Source organism: Serpula lacrymans, assembly GCF_000218685.1.
Source record: "Serpula lacrymans var. lacrymans S7.9 unplaced genomic scaffold SERLAscaffold_17, whole genome shotgun sequence".
NCBI classification, from domain to species: Eukaryota; Fungi; Basidiomycota; class Agaricomycetes; order Boletales; family Serpulaceae; genus Serpula; species Serpula lacrymans.
The window spans coordinates 666,009-690,988 of NW_006763306.1; the positions used below are offsets into that span (position 1 = coordinate 666,009).

Sequence of the window (24,980 nt, forward strand, 5' to 3'; positions counted from 1 at the left end):
GGTTGATCCGCAGATAGCAAGCGGGGACCCCCAGTTACCTATTTTTACGTTACCCAAAGAGAACAAGTCGACATGTCGTCGCAACCCCAAGACATGAATGCGCTACTGCACGCAATGCATACGCAGATAGCTGCATTAACCTCGCAGCTCGCCGAGATACAGGCCAACCCCCCTGTAGCAACCCCCTCGGTAGAGAAAAAGTTTAACAAGAAAGTCGAAGTCGTCGCTGACCCTGGCGCCTTCGAAGGAGACAGAGCGCGATTTGCCGAATGGTGGATCAAGCTCCAGATTTGGGTCAAGGCGAACTGGGACGCGTTTGCCGACGATTTTGAGGTAGCCACTGCGGTGCTATCTCGCCTAAAAGGACCTGTGGCGGGTCGATACGCCCAAGTAAGACTCCAGGAATGCTACACCGCGGGAGTGTGGCCGACCTGGGATGATCTCAAAACCGAGATCAAAAAATATTTCAAACCGCAAGCTGAGCGTGACTGGGCGCGTCAGCAAATCCGTTCCTTCAAACAAGGAAACATGAGAACGGATGATTTCGTAACCCGGTTCCTGGCCCTCTCAATCCAAGGGGGTCTTGGCAATGAACACGCAGTGGAACTGCTAGAACGCAATGTGAACCCTCGCATTGCAGAACAGATCTATCTGCAGGATACACGAAGTGACAACTTGGCCCTGGCGGCTGAGGAAGTACGACGAGTCGGTAGAGCCATAGAGCTCTATACCATGCACCAAGGTGGCGGGTCCACCAAACAAAACAACACACCCCAGAGGCGTCCTGGGTCATCAAACCAACATCATAATCACTCTCACGGGTTCAAGCTGTTCGGGCTGCAGCCAGGACAGGGTGCTCCTATGGATATCGGCGCGGTCCAAGGCGGACAAATGCGCAGATTCAAGGGCAACTGTTACAACTGCGGCCAAGAGGGACACATGTCCCGAGACTGTAGAAACGGGGCGCAGGCTGCCCAACAAAAAAATAATCAAGGGCGCCAGGCGCGCCAACTAGAAATCGAGAAGCCGGACGATCGGCTCAACTCTTTGGCCGGTCGTTCTTACGACGAAATCCGGGCCTTCTTCTATGACCAACAGGTCAACGAAATGAAGGCTCAGGGAAAAGAATTCGGGGCTTAGGTCACTTGGGTGCCTTAGCTCCTGGTAAAAATGAAGTAAACCACAACAAAGTGGCCCCTGCTCCGGGGTGTTGCACGAGCAATAACGGAATGACGGGGATGGCTCCCCAATTTGTAAATAAGTTTTTAAATTTGTTATCAGAAGTATGTACTTGTATGAAGAAATGTAACTGCAATATTTATGATACTACCGCTGCACCAGCGTCTCCCTTGGAGCGTGGCCCCGGCGAGACAAACACTAGGGTGCTTGATTCTGGTAAAACAAAAATAGAAAAACATGTGTCATTCAAGATTCCTTCTTCTTCTTCTTCTTCTTCGGAGCCACCCTTTCCCGAAATCCCAAGGCGTGTGTTGATGCGCACGTATTTATTCCAAAAGGAGATCTGTTTAGACGTTGGCGTGGAAAACCTTGCCAGGGGCAAAGTACACTCAACAAGCGCACTGCTTGATTCAGGCGCTAACGGGATCTTCATAGATCAGGTCTGGGCGGAGCAAATTGGACTCCCCCTTGTAAAATTAGAAACGTCTATTCCCGTCTATAACGTTGACGGTACACTTAACGCGGGTGGCTGCATCATGCACAAATGTTCTTTTGTTGTCGAATACCAAGGACACAGAGAACAAGTCACTGTTGAAGCTACCCAACTAGGGAAGATTAATTCAATCCTAGGCTGGACCTGGCTATTTAAACACAATCCTGAGATCAACTGGCAGACAGGGGTTGTCGCATTGTCACATTGCCCTCAGGAATGTGTAAACTTGGGTAAACCAAATCATGTCCGTCACAATGAGCGTCTCGAAAAGTTAAACGCTGGTCACGTTTACGAGCTCAGATCTTTAGAAAAGATCGACGATGATGATGATGAGGTAAAACCTGAGGAAGAGATTAAGAGGCTGGTACCTCCCGAGTACCACGACTTCTGGAAAGTCTTTTCAAAACACAAATCAGAGCGCTTCCCAGAGGCTAAGCCTTGGGACCATGCTATAGATTTGAAAGACACCTTCAAACCAAGGAAGGGACACATGATACCGCTCTCTGCTCCCGAAAGAGACGAGGTATCTAGTTTCATAGACGAACAACTTAGGAAGGGTTACATCAGACCTTCCAAAAGTCCTATGACGTCCCCGGTGTTCTTCATTCCTAAAAAGGATGGTAAAAAGCGAATGATTATGGACTATCGTTACGTGAATGAGCACACGGTTAAAAATGCGTATCCTCTGCCTTTGATTAGTCAGCTAGTGGACAAATTGGCTGGCGCCAAGATCCTGACAAAGATGGATCTCAGATGGGGGTACAACAATGTACGAATCAAAGAGGAAGATGCTTGGAAGGCCGCATTCACGTGCCACCGAGGATCTTTCGAACCCCTTGTTATGTTCTTTGGGTTGACCAATTCACCGGCGACCTTCCAGAGCATGATGAACGAGATCTTTGCGGATATGGAAAACTGTGTCGTCATTTACATTGACGATTTATTAATATTTACAAAGTCGGACGATGAGGCTGAGCATGACAGGATCGTGCAAGAAGTCCTTCGACGCTTACAGGAACGGGACCTATTTTTTAAACCCGAAAAATGTAATTTTAAAGTGAAGGAAGTAGACTTCCTCGGTATGATCATAGGCCAGAACGGAATCAGGATGAACCCTGAGAAAGTTCAAGCTATTTTGGAATGGCCAGAACCTACTCGCGTCAAAGGAGTTAGGGCCTTCCTAGGCTTAGGTAATTTCTACCGAAGGTTTATTGAAGACTTCGCAAAAATCACGAGACCGTTGAACGATCTCACCAAAAAGGACCTTGTTTGGCATTGGGGCGCCAAAGAACAGGAAGCTTTTGATAAGCTTAAACAGGCATTTACAACAGCGCCCATATTGGCATTCCCTGAATTAGACAAAGAGTTCCGGCTAGAAACCGACTCTTCTGACTTCGCCACTGGGGCTGTTCTATCAATCAAATGCCCTGATGATCTTTGGAGGCCTTGTGCCTATTTATCGCATAGTTTGTCGCCTACAGAGCGTAACTATCAAATATACGACAAGGAGATGCTGGCCATCATTAGAGCTTTAGAGCACTGGCGGCACTACTTAGAAGGTGCTAGGCACCAATTCGAAATTTGGACCGATCATAAGAACCTAGAGTACTTCATGACGGCCCGAGACCTGAACCGGAGACAGGCCCGCTACGCGGTGTACTTGTCAAGGTTCAATTATAAATTAATTCATAAACCAGGAAGCTCAATGGGGAAAGCGGATGCTTTATCTAGAAGAGAGGATCATGCCAACGGCATTGAAGATGACAACAAAGGTGTCACCCTGATAGATCAATCAAGGGTTGCCAATGTTAGAATCGGGCAAGATTCCGACCTCCTGGAAGTCTTCAGGAAAGACATCTCCCCAGAGGAAAAGGCACGCCTTGACAGCAATGAAAACTATTTATGGAAAGACGGGCTCTTTCATTTCAAAAACAAAATCTATGTGCCTGAGTCCGCAAGGATCAAGGCAATAGATAGACACCATGACACTCCAGTGGCTGGGCACCCTGGATGGCAACGAACGATGGAGTTGATCTCCAGAAACTACATGTGGCCGGGCATGGTCAAAAACGTACAGGAATACGTAAAATCCTGTCTGAGATGCGCCATGGCCAAGAATTCCCATCAACCGCCGGCCGGTAAACTCATGCCGAACCCGATACCAGCTGGCCCCTGGCAGGATATATCGGTCGACTTCACGACGGATCTGCCCGAGTCAAACGGGTACGATTCAGTAATGGTGGTAGTAGACCGCTTCTCCAAAGAAGTGGTATTCATACCCACCAACAAAACCATCACCGCCGCCGGTACGGCAGACCTATTTAAGGATTCCGTATGGTCCATCCATGGGTTACCAGAAACGGTAATCTCCGATAGAGGACCGCAATTCGCTAGCGAGTTTACGAAAGAATTGTGCCGGATGCTGGGCATCAAACCTAAATTATCCACGGTGTTCCATCCGCAAACCGATGGACAAACGGAGAGACTCAACCAGGAGTTGAAACAGTATCTCGGGATATTTATTAACGACAGACAGACAGATTGGGCCAAGTGGCTAAAGATAGCCCAGTTCTCTTATAATATTAAACAGTCGTCGGCTACAGGAAAGGCACCATTCGAGGTTACTAGATCGTACCTCCCCAGAATGGGTGTAGAACCTGGCAAAAGCAAAAACGAGGCTGCTGGGAACATGGCAAAAGACATGAAGTCTGTCTTGGACGAAACGCGCAAAGCGCTATTTAAAACTGCGGAGCAGATGAAAGACAGGGCAGAGTGTAGACGCTCTAAGGCCCCTGATTACAAGGTCGGCGACCTGGTTTGGTGAGACACCGACCACTTAAAATTAAAAGACCGGCAGTCTAGAAAACTGACCGAAAAGTGGATTGGCCCTTACCGGATTAAGGAAGTCAAACCTAATGCGGTGGAGCTGGAACTCCCAAAACGAATGAGGGTGGTACCCACGGTTAACATTAGCCGTGTGAAACCCTACAAAGGACCGCTACCGGGACAGCGCGTAGACCGGCCCGGTCCGGTGGTAGTCACCCAGGAAGGTGAAGAAGAGTTCGAAGTCGAATGGGTGGTAGATGCACGCTTGAAGCGTGGAAAATTAGAGTTCCTGGTCCTATGGAAAGGCCATGGAGACGAGGACAGAACGTGGGAACCAGAATCCCATCTGGAAAACTCCCGCGATGCTGTTCGCAAATTTTATTCTAGGAATCCCTCAGCTCCCAGGAAGCTTAGAGGCATGGATTCAAACCTTTTTAATTCCCTCTTTCAACCTATGCCCGAAAATTTTACCACTACCTCCGGAATTTGGTCTCGCCTGGAAGTCGAGCCTCAGAAGGGGGGTAGTGTTACGATAACACAATTTCCGGACATCTCCTTTCCTTTTTATTCTCCGCTTTAACTTTATACTTTAAGTGCCACGCGGCATTTCCCTTTCTCGCGCCGCGTTGCCTTTCTTTTACTTTTAGACTTAACTCTCTCACACAGTGGAGCTGGCCATACGGGCTAGGCCCTATGACATCATCAGCCACTGCCTTCATCAACTGTATAGTATACATGTACAAACAACCTGTAGTAGTATATATACCCCAATAGATCCAGGAGACTCCTCAGCGAGTCCTCCTGTTGTATACCAACAAACTCTCTGCAGCTTAAGGGGTAACCACTCCCTCAACATCTTCTTTATAGTGTGTTCTTGTGTGCACCAGAGTAACTAACTCTTGGTTGTTACACCCACTGCATCCTTGAAATTGTAGGAATATGATGCAGCTACAATGCTGCAACATGTTACACTTGGAATGTGCAAGCCTGGTAACACAGGGTTTTCTGGATGTGCAAGTAGTTTCTAATAAGCCCGTTTGTGAACGGGTTTGAGACGTATTCTGGTGATGAGGTTCAGACTGATGAATACCAAGTTACACTGTTGAAGCGTACAATGATATTGGAGATAGTAACTACAATACAGGCGCATATATATAGTGCCTACTTTAGGGTAGGCATTTGTGTTGAACAAACAATAATAGGTGGTACCATAACAGGTAATAGTATGTGGGAAAGTGTTGGTAGGTAGCGGTGCGTAGCTACTTGAGAAAAGGAATAAAGTCCATAGTGAATACAGTTTGTGACACAACAAGTATGAACTCTCACCAACGTGAGAAACAAACACCATATCCATTTTCTTGGATTTCTCCAATAGTTTTATTTTCTTTCGGACTCTAGTTTTTTGTACCTCAGTTCATTGCACATTGAACTGAGGTGAGCATATTAATTTAGACTTACAGTAGAATAATCCTTTCTGAACATCCTCCATAGACTTCTACTCATTTACTACAGATATAGACTTTCCTCATAATAATCAGCTCATTGCACATTGAACTGAGACTTCTACTCATTTATTACAGTGAGAATATCATAATCTACGTCAGAAATAGGGGAAGAACTTTGGGTTGTTGAGAATCTTGGTTGATTATTGCCAGTTAGCAGATGTACATATATAGTATAGAATGAAAGTGAGAAGAAAATAAAAAGCATCTCCTCAAAATACCTAAGAATTATGATTGAATAATATTATATAATATATATATTAAAACATACTTTGATATTGTTTTATCAAATTGTTGGAAATGTTCCCCCAAGTACCTGATTGTGAGCCCTGTCACTGATGCATATAGAAATATAGCCAACTTATCTTCTAGTGATACATATCTAGAGTTTTTGTGGCTTAATTCCTGCAGAGCAGTGATCAAAGCTGCAAAAAAATTATAGGACACACCAAACTCACATTGTATATGCTGTGTGTCCAGCTAGCAGCTTCATAACCCACTCCTAAAATAGAGGTGTGATATGGCTCACAAGTGTAAACAGATTGTATAAGAGTAGCTGTTACAGTCAGGATGTGTTGGAATTGTCAAGGTCCAAGCCTGGGCCTTGTTAGACAACATTGTGCAATTGAGTGTTGATATCCAAGGGCTGGTAGCTCAGTTGGTTAGAGCACCGCCATATATAGGCAGAGGTCCTGGGTTCAATCCCCGGCTGGCCCAATTTGCTTTTCTGTACTCACTGAGTCCACTGTGGATTATAATAGGATGATACTGACAAATTGTTGTTCTATGTTATGCTACACTATGCAACTGGGGCTACTACCACAGCCTTTCCTCATGTCTCCATACAGCTGGCATGCTTGTGAGATTGGAATTAAATCTCCACTGACACCTGCTAGCATGTGTTTCCTCTACATTGACCAACAGGATCCTCCCTAGTTTTTTGCTCAACCAGTTTAAAATGTGTGACATATTCTTGCTGATATCTTGGCTTGGATATTGAAGTAGCAATTGATATAGCCCCCTCAAGGTTTTGATTTGAGCTTGACACATCAGGAATAGTGGTTAAAACCACTTCATTGTAAAGGTTTTGAATTTGTTCATCTCCCTTTCCTTCATGCCCATTTTATTTATACATTGTACTGCAGACAAATTAAATAATCCAGTAATTAAATTAAGGCAAAACAAAGATTCAATTAATTGGGAACACAACTACCATATTGGAGCAGAGCTTGAAAAGTCTGCAGAGCACTCCACACTGTCTTGCACAACCTCCAGGTGTGGGAAAAAAATTATCGACTGGACAATGACTTCTAAATTCAGATAAGATTTAAGTACCTATACATTTTCTAAATTAATTAAGTTGATCATGATAGCTATGAATTTTATAAAAGTCTTCAACACTGTCTACAATATCTCAATATCTCAAAGGTTGGTGCTGGTGATAGGTGTAATTGTGCTAATATAAATTTTTTTTATCTGGTAAATTATGCTTCTTTATACACAATTTATTTGTTTCTGATTTTTTAATAGTAAATCCAAAAATTGCCTTTAAGTAGTTGTATATTCCAATAGTATACTATATTTATTACTTTGTATATATTCCATAATTGAACCTATAGTATAATAATGGTAATATACTCTGTAATTACTTCAGAGTAAAATAAAGCTTATTACAGCAACTAGAGCAACTAAAGCATAGTCATTTTAGGTTTTGGTACTATGCTTTAAATCAATCTAGATGCAAAAAGTACACACTAAATGCAAAGTAGTATGCTATACACACCAAGATCAGAGAGCCAGACACTTTTGATGGCTCCAACCCTTGAAAACTCCACTCCTTCATCATGCAGTGCCAACTGAACTTCAACAACCGTCCAGGCGCTTTCTGAACTGACCGAGCAAAGATCAACTATGCTATCTCCTTCCTTGAGAGAATGGTGTTAGATTGGTTCAAGCTGGATATCTTGACCCCAGAGAACCTCGCCACCATTCCTATCTGGATGGATGATTACTCCGAGTTCCTTTCCAGACTCCGCTCCAATTTTGGGCCTCACAACCCCACCGGAGATGCAGCATCATGCACCAAAATTGATTGGTAGCATGGACAGGTGTCAACAATGAAGCAAATATTCCAAAGACTTGCCTTTACACCACACAGGCACAGTGCCACGTGGAATAGCAATTAATATTGCCCTTTTTGAACTTGTAGCTGATCAGCACCACCTCTATTATGGAACTCTGTACCTACATTATGAGTTACTCCTTACGAGCTCCTACTCCTCCAACAGTATATAAGTTGTAGCTCCTGTACTCCGCTCCTGCAGTTTGAATATCAACTAGATTCCCTCACCTTTATTCAAGTCTCCTGAACCTTGACTCTACTCTGCCAGAACTGTGACCTTACGGAGTGTTTGGAGTTACGGAGTATGGAGATGGAGTAGGGGGTAATGGAGTACGAGATGGGGAATTGGCTTAGCTTGTGTGCTAGGCCCTTCCATGGACCTTGGTCCCTCACTCAACGGAAAATGGACGGAGGAGTGTAGAGGATGAAAGGGGAGTAGAATAAAGATCCTTCGGAGAAGGATCAGAAAGGACTTAGAAAAGGACTGGTAAAAAGGCGAGGGAAACTAGTTGATATTTGAACTGCAGGAACGGAGTACAGGAGTTCCAGCTTATATACTGTTGGGGGAGCAGGAGCTTGTAAGGAGTAACTTGTAATGTAGGTACAGAGTTCCATGGGGACAATTATCTAGCGAGAGGAGAATGTATGTGCTAGGAGTATATCATAAGGTCTATCGGGGCAGACAACTAGAGTACTATGTGGAACTGGGGTGTAGGGTTATGCCAACCGGCAGACCACAAGGAACACAATCCCGAGTATGCCAATGGTTCAGGAGCTTTGGGCTCGGAGATGCCGGAGTTCTGTCTTCCGGTATGGATATGACACACCGCATGGTTTTGCAGAGGGTGCAAAGTGGATAAAAAGAGCAGTGGACATGATGCAAGAGCTGGTGTAGCATGAAGTATGTAGGTATATAGAGTGATATGAAAGAGGTAGCACTCTTAGCGGGGACATGCATCTTGAATATGTACCCACTGGAGATCAAGTTGCAGATGTGTTAACCAAAGGACTAAAAAACTTAAAGTACCAGATGTTTATTTCATTTATGGGTTTAAAGTAACTATGCATTCATTGAGTGGGTGTGTTTTTTTCCTATCCCTTTTGACCCCCTAAAAGCAACTTTAGCATAGAATTACTGATTACATGACACCACACTTATATTCAGCCACATTGCATGTTGCCACCTCAGTTCTCAAGTATTCGGACTGAGTCTTCTGTTCATCAGAATTATACTTTGTTCAAAAAAGGCCTGTCTTAGAATGGCACTGTTTCAAACAAAATGAGACGTTTTTGGCGGGGCGACGTTTCGAAACGGTGGCTGCCGAATGGGCACTACAGGTCCAGGGATCATAGGACAATATATATGGTGATGTTTTCCCATAACCCAGGCTAAGTACTATCATCATTCATGTCAACTGGTTTCTGAGACGCAAATGGCCGTGAGACCTCTCGGTCAATCGTTCTGCAAAAGTTTCGCACCGTCACGTGGGTTTAATAACTGCAATGTTACCTATTCTCAAAATTGATCCTCCAAGTCAATCAAGGCCGACGATGATCAGCCTTCTATTTGGAAGTGGACGAGACCCATGAAATGTAGAGCTCGTGGAGGATGCGGCTCATATCATACCGTCAGTACGCCCACGCCATCTCAGCACTTATGTGCTTACATCAAGAATAACAAGGTGGACTTGTGTCAAGGTTTTGATCAACTAAATAGCAACCATGTCACCGTATCGTCCCTCCGTATCGACCAAGTTAGCGCTGATCTGAATCTGATTCTTATTCACTTATATGGAACGCGGCCCTTTGTGAATCTTATTTTTGCTTTTAAGGCAGACCATCCGAGTCGCCCTTTGATCTTCGTTCCCTGTCCCTTCGCCCCCCAAAAAATAATATTGAGTCATTGGTTTTATCTGCTCTCCAGATCATAAACCACACTACTTTCATCCAAAAGTACTGCAGCTATGCAACTGATCATTCGCTCCGTTTTTCTACTTTCAGTTACCAAGTTATCTTTCGGGGCTACCACCGGAGATACCTCAGAAGTCTCCTTGTATCAAAATTATGAGGGGGTCATTCCAAATGTCAAATCTGCAATGTTAGGTTCTATCCGAACCAGGTGAGCGATGATGTTGTCGACATATTTTTTAAATATCTCTGCTGACTTTTTGTATCAAGCTGGGAACAAGGAACTGCAGCAGGAGGTATCCTCGAATACGACAACCCCGAATACTCCGTTTTCGGCCGATCACCATTTACCTTCAATGGTACAGAGCCAATTTCAGCTCTCCAGCTTGCATACAGTGCAGCAGTCCGCCAAACTGCCGACGGACGACTTAGTCAAAATATCAATGATGCATTGGACGGTGCAGCCCTTGACGGTGCATCCGCAGGGTCTGTAGTACTCATGGGTTTGCCGATCCTCTATTTATGACGGAAACGATTCTTACTCTCTGGTCCTCAGGTAGCTTCACGGACGAATCTCGCAAGGCGTACTGGCTTCATGCTTCTGAAGCAGAACTCAACTATGTAAGCGATTTCCTGTCTAGATTTCACTATTTTTTTTAATCGTCACTCTCTGGAAGGTTCTGAACGTCGCACCACGCACTTCCACCGGCGCAATTTCTCATAGAGCAAATTCGCGTCAATACTGGTGCTTGTTGTTCTCGTATTTACATATATAATCGTTAACACCTGGGATAGGGCTGATGGTGTATACATGGGCTTTCCTTTCATCGCTTACTACGGAGCAGTCACACAAAACCAAACTTTACTTCAAATCGCGTATGATCAGTGCCGCCTCTATCGTGATGCACTCCTGCTCGATGGACCCACTGGAAAACTATGGGGACACATCTACTCTGACGACACCAAAAGCTGGATCGACAAAGGACTTTGGGGAACTGGTGGGCCAAACTTGCCTCCCGAGTTCTCCCTTGGGGCTTACTGAACCACTTCCATATGTATAGGCAATGCATGGGCTGCACTCGGTATGTTGCGCGTTGCAGTCACAATACAAAAGGCCGGCTGCTGTGGCGGTATGACGAGCCAGGTATCTGACTTAATGGCCTGGGTCAAGGAAATTCTCGATGGCGAGTTCGCAGCACTGGTGTGTAGCTCTCATCTTTGAAATGGTCTTAATTCAATGTTGTGTAAAACACTATCAAGACCTCGGATAACCTCATTCCAGACTATGTCATCGGTGGATCTACTTTCGACGACGCCTCTGCATCAGCTGCTCTGGCCTCCGTTGCCTATCGCTCTGTTACGCTTTTCCCTCACCAATTTGGCTCGAACTACACCACTGTCGCAAACAAGCTCCGGGATGCTGTGCTAAGCAGAGTCACGAATCTTGGAACGTTGAGCCCTGTCGTCGACCCTCTCAATTGGGATGCACAAGGACTGCTGTCCACTGAAGCACAGTCTTTCGCCTTGATGATGTTCTCTGCATGGAGGGATGGTCTTAGTCCCTAGTTTTTTGAACCTTCATATTTTTCGGTGTTTATTAGCATGTCATACTAACCTGTTGTAATATCGGTGTTATTCAGTTGATCTTATTCTCCTTGAGACCTTGCATCTATACAGCAAAGGATTGTTTTCTCAGCTGAAAATATCAGTGCTCATCAACTGACAGATTCATTGCTTTTGCTTTTGCTTTACACTCCCAGCAGTGTAAATTTAGGGTGATAACTAACTTCATATTCTCCTAGAAACGTAAGTAGAATTCTGCCAACCCGACACTCTGCTCGTTGATTCACTCTATGCTCTTCATATCTGGCCTTTGCTATTGTGCAGTGGTCATGTAAATTCGGACTGGATTTCATAGGGATCGTTTTATGTGTGTGGCCAAAGTGAAGAGACGCAGATTTTCCCCGCAAATTTGGGTGAGCGTTGAGATGGTCACCAACTAGCAGAAACTCTGACCCTGTACATGGAAGTTTCGTACTTAATGGTGGTGAAGTAGCGTGAATAATGGACATACGAAGAATAGATGTCGACTAATTAATATATCTAGGCCGAATGTCCATACATGGATTTCAAGAAGCTTCAAGCTTCAAGTGGGCGCATCGGACGTCGACCTTATGAATTTGAAAAGTTACAGTGGTAGAGGAGCCCCTAAGATGGCCTAGACTAGGCCAGTACACTTGTCTCTAGCGCTTTTAAGTATTACTGAACAATCAACTTGTCCGGCATCTGATAAAATGGTTGGTGACCCGGACACGGGAGTCTCAAGAACCCCTGAAGTAATGGAGAGCTCAAAGTCAACGATCCACGATGATGTCTACTACATAGACGATGGCGATTGTGTCATTCAAGTAGGAGATACTCTCTTCAAAGTGGGTTCTTTTTTATTATATCGTCACCACTAAGTGGTTTATACTTATTATTCTGTCTCAACCTTGTAGGTTCACCGATGGGTCCTCTCGCGTGATACTTCTGCTTTCAGCGACATGTTCGTGGTATCGGGTGGAGGAGATAAAACTCATTCCGACGGCGAACTTGAAGGATCGAGCGATACTACCCCTATCTTCCTTCAGGGAGACAGTGTCGAGCAGTTCAGATCGTTGCTTTGGGTTCTGTACGCCTTGTGAAATCATAATTTCTTCTCCCCCTGATGTATAATGAACTTACTTTCTTTTTGTCTCGCTCGCATCTCCCAATATCACAGACCAAATGCCATTTTGACTAGAAGTTCTTTCATCACTACGGATAACGTTGAATTTTTAGCACAGGTGGCAGAAATCGCACACAAATATCAATTCTCACACATCGAAGAACGGGCATGTGTTGTCCTCTGTGAGGTGCCCAGCAACAAGGCGTTTTGGCATTCCGGAGTGGATTCCGCTTCACGATTGCTAGATATCTCCTATATCTGCCAGGACGATTGTCTCCGCAGCAAGCTGCTCGAAGCGTGGATTCCACGTCTCCTCTCCCGTAGTATTCCCGCTATACCTGCATTATTGATCGCCGACAAATACGAACTGCAATCACTCCAAGGCGCAGCATACTACTCCTACATACTACGAATGGACGAGATGAATAGTAATGGTAGACTATCACCCGAGAGTCTGTTGAACCAAATCCAGTATAATGGTCTCTTGCGTGGTTATTGGTGGCTTTCTCATACAAGTCCTCTTGAGAATATCCCGACGTATGAGCGCTCGTCTAAATGTCTTGGCTCCGTCTATTGTTCTCAATCATGGAGATCACTTTGGGGGAAATCATGCGCAAACTTGGATGTATCTCCTGGTATTCATCGTCTTGATGTTCTTGGTAAGATGCGCTGCGCCACGGATGCAGCTTATAAACAAGTTTCACCCTCCCATGAAGACTATGTCAAAGGTGACTACGCCCAAGGTTTGTTCGGATGTTTTGTTAATATCAGGGCAGGTATTTAAAAGTACGTAGAAAACTTCCATATCATGTTTCTGAAGGAGGCTATCTTGTGATACATAGTCTATTGGTTTTCGACGGTACTCTGTAGTCAAGGCAGCAACATGTTAATCCTGTCGCGTGATGCGGTATTAATGTACTATGGCATGAATGGCGACAGTAACATCAAATATGTACCATGTCTTTTGTCTCCCATGTCTCCCATTCCTCGTCGTCATCTTCGAAAGAGTGATCATTACGTGATAACCGTAAACTCTGCTCCAAATTTCCGTTGCCCCTGCCGATGTATGAAAAGGTATAAAAGTGAGTGTAAGTAACATGAGACAACAATTGAGTCAATATACCCTCATCACCCGGGGCGGGGCAGCTCGTTTGGCGTAGGGGGAAGAGCATCTCCGACTTGAGTGATACTTATTTTTCACACAGGGGCATTCCTCTCTTCGAATGCGCGACTCTAACATAGTATAGCTTGTAAGGCACGCGGCATTACTTCGACATCACAAGGTCGATCCAGCGATACAACGCAGTGTAGAAACCGTCAGAGGGTCACGCGAATCGATGTCAAGACCTGACATCATGATGTCGAGAGTGTAAGGCAACGTGTGGGTAACACTTCAAGTTTGAGTATCATAGACTCACCTGCCAGTGCTTCGATGTGTGGCAAAGTCGTCCATATGAACAAGTCTCGGTTAAGAGCCTTTGACTTGGACAGAACGTACAAAGGTTGGTATAATGTTGATATTCGGTGTCAGACATGGTAACGAAAAGGAGATGTGCCGAGCGTGCAAACTTTCCAAAGTCGAACACTGGCGACCCTTGTGTTTATATGAAGAACTTCGATGCCACAGTGTTGTATTCTGGTTCCTTCTCCCCCAGTTTAGAGGCCGTGCCAGAGCGCACATTTACACCCTACAACTACCTCACAGAAAACGAGGTTTCGTGAAGGTTTATAGATCCGAGTCCAACCTTTCTGCTAGTGTCAATATTCTTTCCCTTGCATTTGAAGTTCTCGCTACTCACCTATCCTTTCTTCCCTTCTTCGTCCTGCAAAAGTATCACGTGCTATGCTCTACAATATGGCTCATCATCCAGACAAACCCTTTGTCTTGCCTCATGCTCTGTATTTCCTCAAAGCCCATCTTATCATATAACGCCCGTGCGCTCTCGTTTGACTCCGCCACCATTAAAGTAACGACCTTATCTTTGTTATCGTTCTTAGGGCCATCATCGTGATTCTGTACCCATTCCAACAGCGATGCCACCAACTTCCTCCCCAGTCCATTTCCTCGATGTTCGGGATGCACCCACATGGCCACGAAATGATATATATCCCAGCCAGCTCTGACACCTGCTGTTTGGAATGGTTCCAAGCTACCTGGAGGAAGGGCTGAAGGTGCTACCACCGTGACCGTCGCAACCCACTCGTCACCGTTGATCAGCTCCCCTCGAACCGCGGCGACAAACGTAGCTTGATGAGGTGAGTCGAGGAGCTCTCTCCATACTTCCCGTGAGAATGCCAATTCTCGTGCGTAAGTCGATGCAAACGCTGCTGGATCTGTTTTCAGCGCTAGCAACCGAAACGTCGAGAATTTAGCGATGGTGGTATCTGTTAGTGGTCTTTCCAGAGTGAAGATGTCATACTGGGGCGACACCATTCTGAGCTTCTTGAAGAAGATCAGCTGTGTAAAGCATAAATCGATCGCGCAAAACGTATATCGGCGGTTCGGCGACACCCGAGGACCAGGATTGTTTTCTCGTCACCTTTTCTCTCTCTCTGGTGCAAGAATTTACTTGGTCAGGACCGGGTAAGTATGCCAGGAGGGACGTGCTATGAATGAAAGCGGTGAATGTTATATATGTGGTAATATGAAGACTGGGTCGAGTCATAATCAGTCATTGGGCTATGTCAAATGATAAGATTTCCATGGCTGCTTTAGTCGGAAAGAATCTATCTTCACTGCGAGTCGCACGTCCTCGTCTCCCAGACACTGCAGTTTGTTTTAGTACGTCCAAGATAGTTAGTTGTACGATATATAATCTTCATAAATTACCACATCCCCAAAAGGTTAGCCTCCCCACCCTGCTTGCTCACTCTCTGTATGCCTCGCATAACTTGATTAGTCCACGATGGATCAGTCATCGTTTCCTCTTCTACCTCCACGAAATATACATCATGGAAAGGGATCGGTAAAGGCGACGGTCGGCGATCCAGTCGTATGACATATAAATCGAGTGCATTCAATAGACGGGTTTGGTTTCTGGGTTTTTCGGCCATTGCACCTGGTGGATAGCTTATGCGAACTAACGCATGTCTTTGGGTGGGTGGCGCGGTAGATGGAGGTGGTATCGCGGTATGATCACTATATGCCAGGAGATAAAAGCGAGTGTAGTTCACTTTTACGCACAATGTCGAGTGTTAAATCCCAATTCAAACGAATAAAGCGGTAGAGCCACTTACCATTGTTATCCTGGATACCCTCCTCTAAAATCTCCAATTCCGGCAATATGCTAACGATCACACGAGAACAGATAGCTGCACATTTGAGGGGATCGAGGCCATCAATAGAGGGAGACAGGAGAGCTCGAGCGGCTCCAGCAGTAGATGCATAAGGGACGAGAGAAGCTGTAGGCAGGTGTTCCCGTAGAAAGGCCCTGCATTGTCCTAAAGCCTATACCATAGTCAATACAGAGATTTGAGAGTTGGTACGAGAGAATGTTTTACTTGCTCGTGACTTAAAACGTGCTGGATCTCTCCCAGCCTTACACCCTTCCTGACTACTAACGAGTGTTTGATACTCAATACCACGTCTCCGCGAACAAAGCTGGTTTTCCCCATGCATGGCGAGCGAAGCAGATCATACGTATCGATGACAGCGCCATGAATTGAATTTTCTTGTGGTATGAGAGCCAGTGGGACAGAGGGCGACAGGGCATGGAAGACATCTAGCCATCGGATTAGAATGGAGAATAGCCACTCGGTCTAGATAACGACGGACCAGTGATGGTCTGCCTTTCGGAGTAAGTCACCGTTGATCCAAATCTATCATATGCAGCCTTGTCTCCATTCAGCCCAAGGTTATATCCTGAGATGAGTGAGAGAGAACTTACCTGATGAGAATATGTGCCAACAGGGCCCAAGAAAGCAAGCGTAGGCTTCTCTTGACCGTCAATCTGAGGTTCAGCCATTTGAGCGATCTTCAGTTATTCAAGTTGATGCGAAGTTTTCTAGATTCTATATATATGACCATATGTTGCAGAACTGAGAAACTCCGCCACAACCAATTCACCCGTGGACCATCGATGCGTTCAAGCATTTTGTGAATATCCTATAGCTAGTCTCGTCGTACAGTACATCCTCTTTTATTTGCTTACTTCGAGCGCACTCCCACGTCCAATCTTGGCCTACTCAAAGCGTCTGTCAATCAACATCAATTATATACACACGTCTCATGCATGTTCTGCCCCCGCGTTGATGTCAGGCAGTTAACGTCCAGAAGGCTCGTTTTGAGTTGGACAATATCGAGCAAGGCTAGTAGAGCCAAGACATGAAGAAAGACTTTTCGGCTATCCCTTTATTTCCAATGACTGAAATCTTGAACGCAAAGCGTACATGTTTGGGACTGAAGACCGACAATACCATTGTGGTGATCATCCAAAAATCAGGTGAAAAGAAATCACATGATTGTCAGCCGTGTCTTCTCACTATACCTGATATTATTCTCGGTCACACCTACTGCTGTGGAACACTTACGGTCTTTTGCCTCTTCGGCTGAGGAGTGGGAGAGGGCGCCTCAAGGTGTATATCGGCAAGTCGACCTCTTGGAAAATGATCCGATAGTGGACCCTTGAATGGGTACCAATAATGACTTACATGAGGAGCACGACCTTTCCCTGGAATATCCAGGGAAGGTGCAGAGCTATTTCGACCGTGTAGCAGGCCAGCCCCGAACTCAGACAATGTCCATTATGCGGTAGACAGCGGGAGCCTGTCCATCCATCCCGGAGGAATGTACAGTGATATTATAGCAGGGTTCTCCATTCACATTTATGCGCTGCGTGGTAGGGTCCCATCCAAGATCCACCTTTTCCGCATAAGTGAATGATATAACACAATGTATCAAGGGTTCATGTTCCTATGAGTAATCTATGAGAGGTGAATGCAGAATAGTAGTACTGGACTGACTTGAATGAAATCAAACGGTTTTGTGGTGAATACCATTGAACGGTTGGCAAACTAGAATCTCATCTGGTTAGCTTCGACTGAGATGCTGAACGCAAACCCTGGCAGGGATCACTTCGCAGGACGTGATGGAGACTCCACACAATCTTATGTACGTTAGCCTTTTTCTTGAACTGAGTCGGGACAGCCATGATCTCGTCCCAAGAAATCGTAGAGTTTGTTGGACCCTTGTGGGACCGGGGGTTTATTGGTGTCGTAGAGGACAAAGTAGCTGCAACAGGACAAGTTGAGTTCGATAGCACAGATTCTGATGTCGAATTTGGGCTATGCATGTACATAGTTCGCTTGCTAGTCTCGCCAAGGCCGCTACGTTCATATATCTTCGTTATAACGTCTGTAAGAGGCACGAGGGATTTTTCCTCTTCATCTGTAGATTTGGCTGTATCCGATTTGAAGGCGACCCATCGTCCATCTTTAATATGCCCCTTGCCAAGAAGCGCCTGCTTCACTTTAGCAACCTCGACACCTTTGAGCTGAGAAGTGGCATTGTCCGAGAAGAATTTGACTGAGATTTCTGGGATCGAGATGCCCATATCGCTCACAAGAGCATCATGGCGCTGTTGTAGCTGACCTGTGCGGCAAACACTGTTCGACGTCTGGTTCCGAATGGAGAGAGTATCTGCATTGAGTGAAGGGCACTGCGATTTGTAGTCTTCGGATTTTCCATGACATGCTGATGAATGTGGACGTGCTGTTGGGAGGAATACAGGCTCCTAACTAACTAATATTGCGTAAAAGCAAGGTTTCATTCTAGGGAACGTGAGGGAGAGATAACATGAGAATTGAATTGAAGTCAGACACAATTGCAAGTGTCGAACGTCTAGCATTACAACATTAAAACACTTCATCTTCTGCCGGTTTTTGCCGTTATCACACCCTCCAAATAATTATTCATATATGTAAGGTGTATACTCTCGTTTCCTTGGTTATTAACTTTCTGATATGCGTATCTCATAGCCCACCGGAGAAAGGGTTTCTGGAATGTAGCACAACGATTGCGACGATAGAGCTTCTCGCATATATGTATTGTATGCATATGGTCAGTCCTTACATCAATAATGCACGCCAGGGACTTTGCCGTTTTGTTCATCAGATGTAGCTCTGATTTGTTCCATTCCACCTTGACGGAGTCCACGGATATCCGCCTCTCCATAACATTTGAATCGACAGTCTACCAAGCGCCTCTTCGACTCTTGAATGCAAAGCTCGCGCACGCATCGTTGACTCCGTTTCTGTTCCAGAGAACGTGATCCACCTTGGCGAGAATGGGCGTATCCAGTTCACTAGTAAGGTCCAGTGCTGACTTGGACTTTACGATGCCACCAGGGTCGAAGTTTACGTCTCTTGCTGCGTTAGCTAATAAGGGATACTGACATCGAATAAGACCCATGGACAAAATGGGCACAGTGCTGTCGGGAGGCATGCAGTTACCTCCAGTTACTCGAAATCAGATGAAGAATCACTGGCAAAGATTTCATGTTGTCGCCTGTTAGTACTGTTCTGTTGATATGCCTGGCTTTTGCGACGGTAACACTCACGCCATTCTAGTCGTATAGAGTCTCAATAGTTCCGGTATATCAAAGAACCAAGAAGAGATTCTATCTGCTTTTACTTTGAATACCGAATGCCCGATATCAATGGTCTGGAGATAGTTCTGAACGCGACGATTGGGCTGCGATGTAGACTTCTGAGATGGCATTAATTTTGATCATGGTCGCCGTGTTTCAAATTCACCGTGATGGACCTGGTGCTTCAGTTCAGTCTGGGGCAGCCCCTTTGCGATTTGCTGTGGTATTTTTGCCGTCTGATATCTAAGGCGTCTCTCTATTTTAGCCAGTACTTCTTGTTTATCGTCTCCTATACACCTGATTCCCCCTTTGTTATACCATTCGCGGCTGTGCCCTGGTTCACCTACCTGACTCATATTTGTCCATAACACCGCATCCTGAGATATCCTGCCACCAAGCGTGAGTGGCTTACACAAGACTCTACCGTTCCTCTGCCACATTAGGCATCCCCGGGTCCAGTAACCACCTGAACGCTCAGAAAACTAGCCAAATCAAGTCAGCGAAAGCCGAACACAGATATTTCTTACATACAAATCTCGCGCAATATTGGCGTATAAGTACTGTCGCTTGTTTTTTCCCAGATGGCATCCGTCACCCCTCGCGCCTCTGGTTTTTGGGCAGACTCGACGAGGATGAGTTACTTCAATTCCGAAACTGACCTCGACAGCGCAGACATCGAGGGTACTGCAGCATGCGAGGGCGACGAGTATGACGATGGCAGAACACCGCTAGACAGAACTATTGATCGCATTGGCATGGGTGAGTCTTTTCATCTTTACAAAGTATTCGCTCTGAGTCGTTTTGGTGTCTCAAGGGAGTTATCAATGGACATTGCTGTCTCTATGTGGTTTTGGTGAGTCCTGATTCAACGTCTCACTACGCTTTCTCTCGAGCCGCGTCCCCTGCGCACATAATTACGCTGGTATTATCGGCTGTTAAAAAATGTGATGCGTCCATCCATCAGCTGCTTCGCTCCTTTTTGTTCGGCGAGAGTGTAAAACGTAGGGGTGGTGGTTGTCTTTCTTACAAGTGTGACGCGCTTATCTGGCGACACATGAAATGTTGGAGTGGATCTTCGGATGCTGACATGCTGCACCCTGGAAAGGTGTATCTTTCATCCTTTCATGACCATGTCTTATACCATTTTCCTCATACTGATTTAACGACCCTACCTCAGGCTGGCTGGCCGACAATGTGAGTTCTTTGATTTCAAAGTGCTGCTTTCATCTTTGACAGATAATTTAGATGTGGATCCAAGCAGTTGCAATAATTTTACCTAGAGTACAGCAACATTATTCAAGTATGTCCTGTTTATCGCTATCTTGATGTCCCCCCTTGACAATTGGACCTGTCCAGTTTCAGACAATTACATCGGGCTGTTGTCTTCCTCTATGTTTGCAGGCATGATGTTTGGTGCCGTGGGATGGGGTACCTGTGCGTTGTGTCTTTTTCGTTTTGGATGTTCGTCTACTAATATCGGCGTCCTGGAAAGGCTCTGACCTGATGGGTCGAAGCACAGCTTTCAATGCGACATTATTTTTCACGTCGCTATTTGGCATTTTGTCTTCTTTCGCAAGATCATACTGGCTACTCTGTGTCTTGCTCTTTTTCCTCGGGAGTGCTGTCGGAGTAAGCACACCTTTTTGTATTTTTCCAATGGCTGTCATGATGCTGACTATGTACATCAGGGTTCTATGCCTACAGATGGCACACTCCTCCTCGAACACATGCCGAAAGGCAAACAATATTTAGTGACTGCTCTATCCGTATTCTTCTCCTTTGGCTCAGTATTAGCAGCAGTAGTGGGTCTGCTCGTTGTCCCTCAGAACTCTTGCAAGCCTGGCGTGCCATGCGACGTGGAGGTAGACAACCGCGGTTGGCAATACATGCTCGTCTCATTGGGCATTATTGTACGTTCATCCCTACTCATCCTCTCATATTTCCTTCCTCCCCAGAATCGTGCCCACTCTCTCCTTCGCTCTAACACATCCCATAGACGCTCTCCATGTTCCTTGCACGTATGGTCTTTTTCCGCCTTCACGAATCTCCTCGGTATCTCGTTCATGCAGGACGACACCAAGAAGCCCTGGAATCTCTGCAAATGATATCTCGCTTCAACGGCTCCGAGATTCCTCTCGACTTAGATGACGTCAATGACCATCATCCCACATCCGCGATCCCGAAGACAGGCACAGGCGAGAACGAGCCGTTCCTTTCTCAGCAGGTCAACAGCGACTATGCTCCCCGCAATAGTCACAACGCCCCCCCTGCTACTGACGGCACTGTCCTGTTCGACGCGCAGGGCGAGCTCCCAACTCAAGGGAGTAGCGACTTCCTCCGAAACGAGGAGGGTGGAATGACGGACTACCGCGCTACGGGTGAATCGCCTACCTCTCTCGATGCGCACTTGTTCAAGACGCCGATCGAGGAGGTGCCATCGAGCAGCTTGGCACGCGGGGATGGGCAGGCGTCGCGTCCTGCATTGGCCGTCCATGTCCAGACCGACCGGAACGGGGATTCTACGCCATCCGACAAGGACTCGGATAGTGGCCGCTCGCCGAGATCTCACGCTCGTCCTCTGCGTCGGCACTCACGACAACGATCCAGTAGTGTGGCTATGTCTCGTGCTTCGTCGATGTACGAAGTGAAACGATGTGTAGGAGGGGTGCTTCCGCGATGGATCCGACGCCCTCTGCTTGCATGGCTTGATAGGTTGGCAATGGTGCTCTCCCCTGAGTGGTTGCGTACGACTGTGTTGGTATGGGCTGTTTGGTGTTTTATGTCACTAGGTGCGTCGTTTATTTTCTTCTCGAATTTGTGTTTCAAAAAGTTGATGGTCGCATTGTGTTTGCAGCATATACGATGTTCAATGTGTACTTCCCAAAACTGCTCGAGACTGCTTCGAGCATATCAGATGCAGATGCATCACCGAAAACCTTGGAAGAAAATCTATGGGATGTTGTAATTTTCACAATAGGCGGATGCCCAGGCGCTATCGTGAGTAGCTTCCCATAGAGCCACTTTTTTATTCACCATTTAATGTTATGCACCTTTAGCTTGGAGCGTACTTAGTCGAAACACCATTTGGCCGACGTGGGTCTCTCGCGTTGACTACGTTTATCACCGCCCTGTTCTGCATGGCATTTGTACTTTCCCGAGGACCCTTTGCTGTACGAGTAAGTTCTGTGGGAATAAGCTTGAGCTCGACGGTGAGTGCATGTTTTAGGCCTTTGGTGCCTTTTTACCATTTTCAACCTGGCTGAGCACCGCCCTTGTTCCTTGTCTGCAGACGATGTATGCCGTGCTATATGGGTAAGCTTGCTTATATGAATACGGGGTATATGTTGGCTGACGGGGTAATTGGTAGTTGGACACCGGAGATATTCGGCACGAAAGGTTAGTCTTCGGGCCTGACTCACCTTCAACCTCGATTAAGCATGCTCACAATCTATCTCCATAGTTCGAGGAACAGCTTGTGGTATCGCATCTGCCCTCTCTAGAATGTAAGTTATCTAGTTCCACGCCACACACCGACGTCCATTCTGGTTGGCCACATAAGTGTGGAAAAAACTGACGTATTTCATTGCTAGTGGTGGTATGATTGCTCCCATGCTGGGTGGTTCCTTACTCGTCATCAATAGAGCCTTTCCGGTGTACACGAGTGTTGTGGTGTACCTGGTTGCAGTCGTGTGTATACTTCTTTTAAAGGAGAATGAGGGAGCTAGTGGGGTGAGGACGTTTGTGCATTGATTTCATTATGTTTTGTTTCTCCGACATCTGAAAGGGCAGAGTTGGGGGAAGGAGTAGACTGACGATAAAGTTCACAAATCTTGGCATTGGGCCTGTAGTAGGCTCTCTCTCGCACTGACCGTATCATATCGCATTGGAGCATTATACTACATACTGTCTCACAGAGAAAAAGATCAAAAAATAACATTGTTCTTGTATTTCTTTGTTACTTAGTTCACTACGTAGTATACGTGTACGCATATCCATATAATTGTAGGCCTTTTTTTATGCTGCGCAGAATATAGCATTTGGTTATACGTCTTTGGAGATGGTAGGACTTAGCACTGAGCAGTGATGGCTTGGCGTGCCCTACGAGTAGTCGAAACACCCGAATAGTGATGAACCCGAGGAGAACACGATGGATTGAAGCCTCGTGTCGGTATAATCGGATCAAGCTGAGTGATACGACACGACAACAAGGAGAGCGGATGCTCGCATATGCCGATGGCATGATGGTGATGACTTGGACCAAGTGCGATTACATAGGAGGCTTGACAATTCCCCGAGAGATTTTGTAGTACACGATGGATGCATCTTCAGACGTCATCGCGAGGAATATCTCGCTTGCTGGCTTGTCATCGCTGAGCTTGTCGAGGTGCGTGAATGCGGCTTGGAGCCTAGCGTGTTCATTCGAGGGTTAAGACTAGCGGCTCTTTTAGTATGAAGAGGGGCAACCTACCACGATGTTGAGAGTGACTCGGCGAGAGAGCACGGGACGACGATGTAGGGGGGGCGAAGTGGCTCAGGTTCCTATGAGTCAGTGACAATACTTCGGTCAAAACGCGTGCACGAATATGAAAATATCTGATCGGTGCTCACTACACGCGGTTTTTGGCCTTTGATCGCTGCCCTCGAACATGAAGAGAGATCGAGGAGCTCAATACTGGTCCATTTCTGAGCTACAAATTTAGTTTAGTTTTTTTTTTGGTTTGTTAAGCTAAGACTAGATGGGGAAGAGGAAGGCGAGTACTACTGAGACGAATACGCACCGAGTAACAAGTCGTTGTAGGTCTGGAAAAGGGACCCGGCTGCCTTTGGGTATTTGCGGAGGAGAGATTGCAGAGCTGGATACTGATATTATATGTTAGCTGTATGTTTTGAGTAATGCACGATACGACCTACTGAGGGATGGTTTTCCATTAATATTTGAACGATTGTTTCAGTGATTTGTTTCGGAGCTTGAGGTTAAGGTTAAAATCATAAGGGTGCTTTTACTGCGATTGGCAGTGTTACATAATGCCGATCTTATATATTTGTATATATTTATCTCCAGTGTCTTTTTCTGGCTTATCAGTTGCGTTGTGGTACCGCATTTTCATTTTGGTTCTTGCAATCTGACACTGCCATCGTTGAAAGTACATCCTAGCTATGGTAAATATGGTTTGGTCCAATGTATGTATAGCAGAGCGCTATGATCTAGAACAAAATCTGATATTCTGCGTGGCTCGTGGATAGAGATAAGTATCCCATGCATTGCGCCAGACGCGTCATTTCTGTCGCAAGAAGAGACTTTGCCAGGTTGGTGAGCATATAAATACAAGGCAACTGCGCAGATCAATCACCCCAAGATTCTGTTTATTTCTCAACGTTCCCAACGATACGCGAGAAAGAGTCTTAGCCATCTTCACATTTGAGGGTTTGTTTGGAGACAGATCTTCTTTTCTTGATATCCTGATGCATGGTTTATTCGATGCCCCGTTCCCACCGCTGTCGTTCCACTGGCATGGTTTCCCAGCGTTTCCTAGATGCGGCCCATGATACCTTTTGCTCCAGCGCGGGTGTCCTCTGTTCCTCTCGTCGCCGTCATCGTGCGCAGCTGGATGTGGACCTGTTATCTGAATCGCCTTGAGCGGGGAAGTGGCACATG

At 45.9% G+C, this 24,980-nt stretch overlaps 5 protein-coding genes across 5 annotated transcripts; 3 read left to right on the forward strand and 2 right to left on the reverse strand.

The window, feature by feature from the left end:
- Positions 1-8,818: 8,818 nt before the first annotated feature.
- Positions 8,819-11,596, forward strand: SERLADRAFT_443387 (uncharacterized protein; the record flags this gene model as incomplete). Its single annotated transcript, XM_007323995.1, has 9 exons — positions 8,819-8,932; positions 9,658-9,754; positions 10,124-10,241; positions 10,301-10,533; positions 10,587-10,651; positions 10,708-10,775; positions 10,826-11,028; positions 11,092-11,231; positions 11,291-11,596. 9 exons carry the CDS (start codon positions 8,819-8,821, stop codon positions 11,594-11,596), a joined length of 1,344 nt encoding a protein of 447 aa, XP_007324057.1.
- Positions 11,597-12,324: 728 nt separating this feature from the next.
- Positions 12,325-13,521, forward strand: SERLADRAFT_443388 (uncharacterized protein; the record flags this gene model as incomplete). Its single annotated transcript, XM_007323996.1, has 3 exons — positions 12,325-12,459; positions 12,529-12,701; positions 12,792-13,521. The coding sequence occupies 3 exons, from the start codon at positions 12,325-12,327 to the stop codon at positions 13,519-13,521; spliced, it is 1,038 nt and encodes a 345-aa protein (XP_007324058.1).
- SERLADRAFT_479792 (uncharacterized protein) lies at positions 13,521-15,341 on the reverse strand (the record flags this gene model as incomplete). The annotated part of the gene is made up of 5 exons (XM_007323997.1): positions 13,521-13,629; positions 13,694-13,793; positions 13,861-14,084; positions 14,156-14,482; positions 14,537-15,341. One exon carries the CDS (start codon positions 15,169-15,171, stop codon positions 14,572-14,574), a length of 600 nt encoding a protein of 199 aa, XP_007324059.1.
- SERLADRAFT_479796 (uncharacterized protein) lies at positions 15,338-16,733 on the reverse strand (the record flags this gene model as incomplete). Its single annotated transcript, XM_007323998.1, has 5 exons — positions 15,338-15,910; positions 15,975-16,185; positions 16,239-16,459; positions 16,513-16,570; positions 16,625-16,733. 5 exons carry the CDS (start codon positions 16,700-16,702, stop codon positions 15,564-15,566), a joined length of 915 nt encoding a protein of 304 aa, XP_007324060.1.
- A 3,172-nt stretch (positions 16,734-19,905) lies between these two features.
- SERLADRAFT_418566 (uncharacterized protein) lies at positions 19,906-23,731 on the forward strand (the record flags this gene model as incomplete). Its single annotated transcript, XM_007323999.1, has 13 exons — positions 19,906-20,083; positions 20,502-20,518; positions 20,570-20,624; positions 20,681-20,758; positions 20,817-20,953; positions 21,013-21,234; positions 21,321-22,113; positions 22,179-22,321; positions 22,381-22,533; positions 22,614-22,636; positions 22,692-22,720; positions 22,785-22,827; positions 22,915-23,731. The coding sequence occupies 13 exons, from the start codon at positions 19,906-19,908 to the stop codon at positions 23,072-23,074; spliced, it is 2,031 nt and encodes a 676-aa protein (XP_007324061.1).
- Between the last annotated feature and the right edge of the window lie 1,249 nt (positions 23,732-24,980).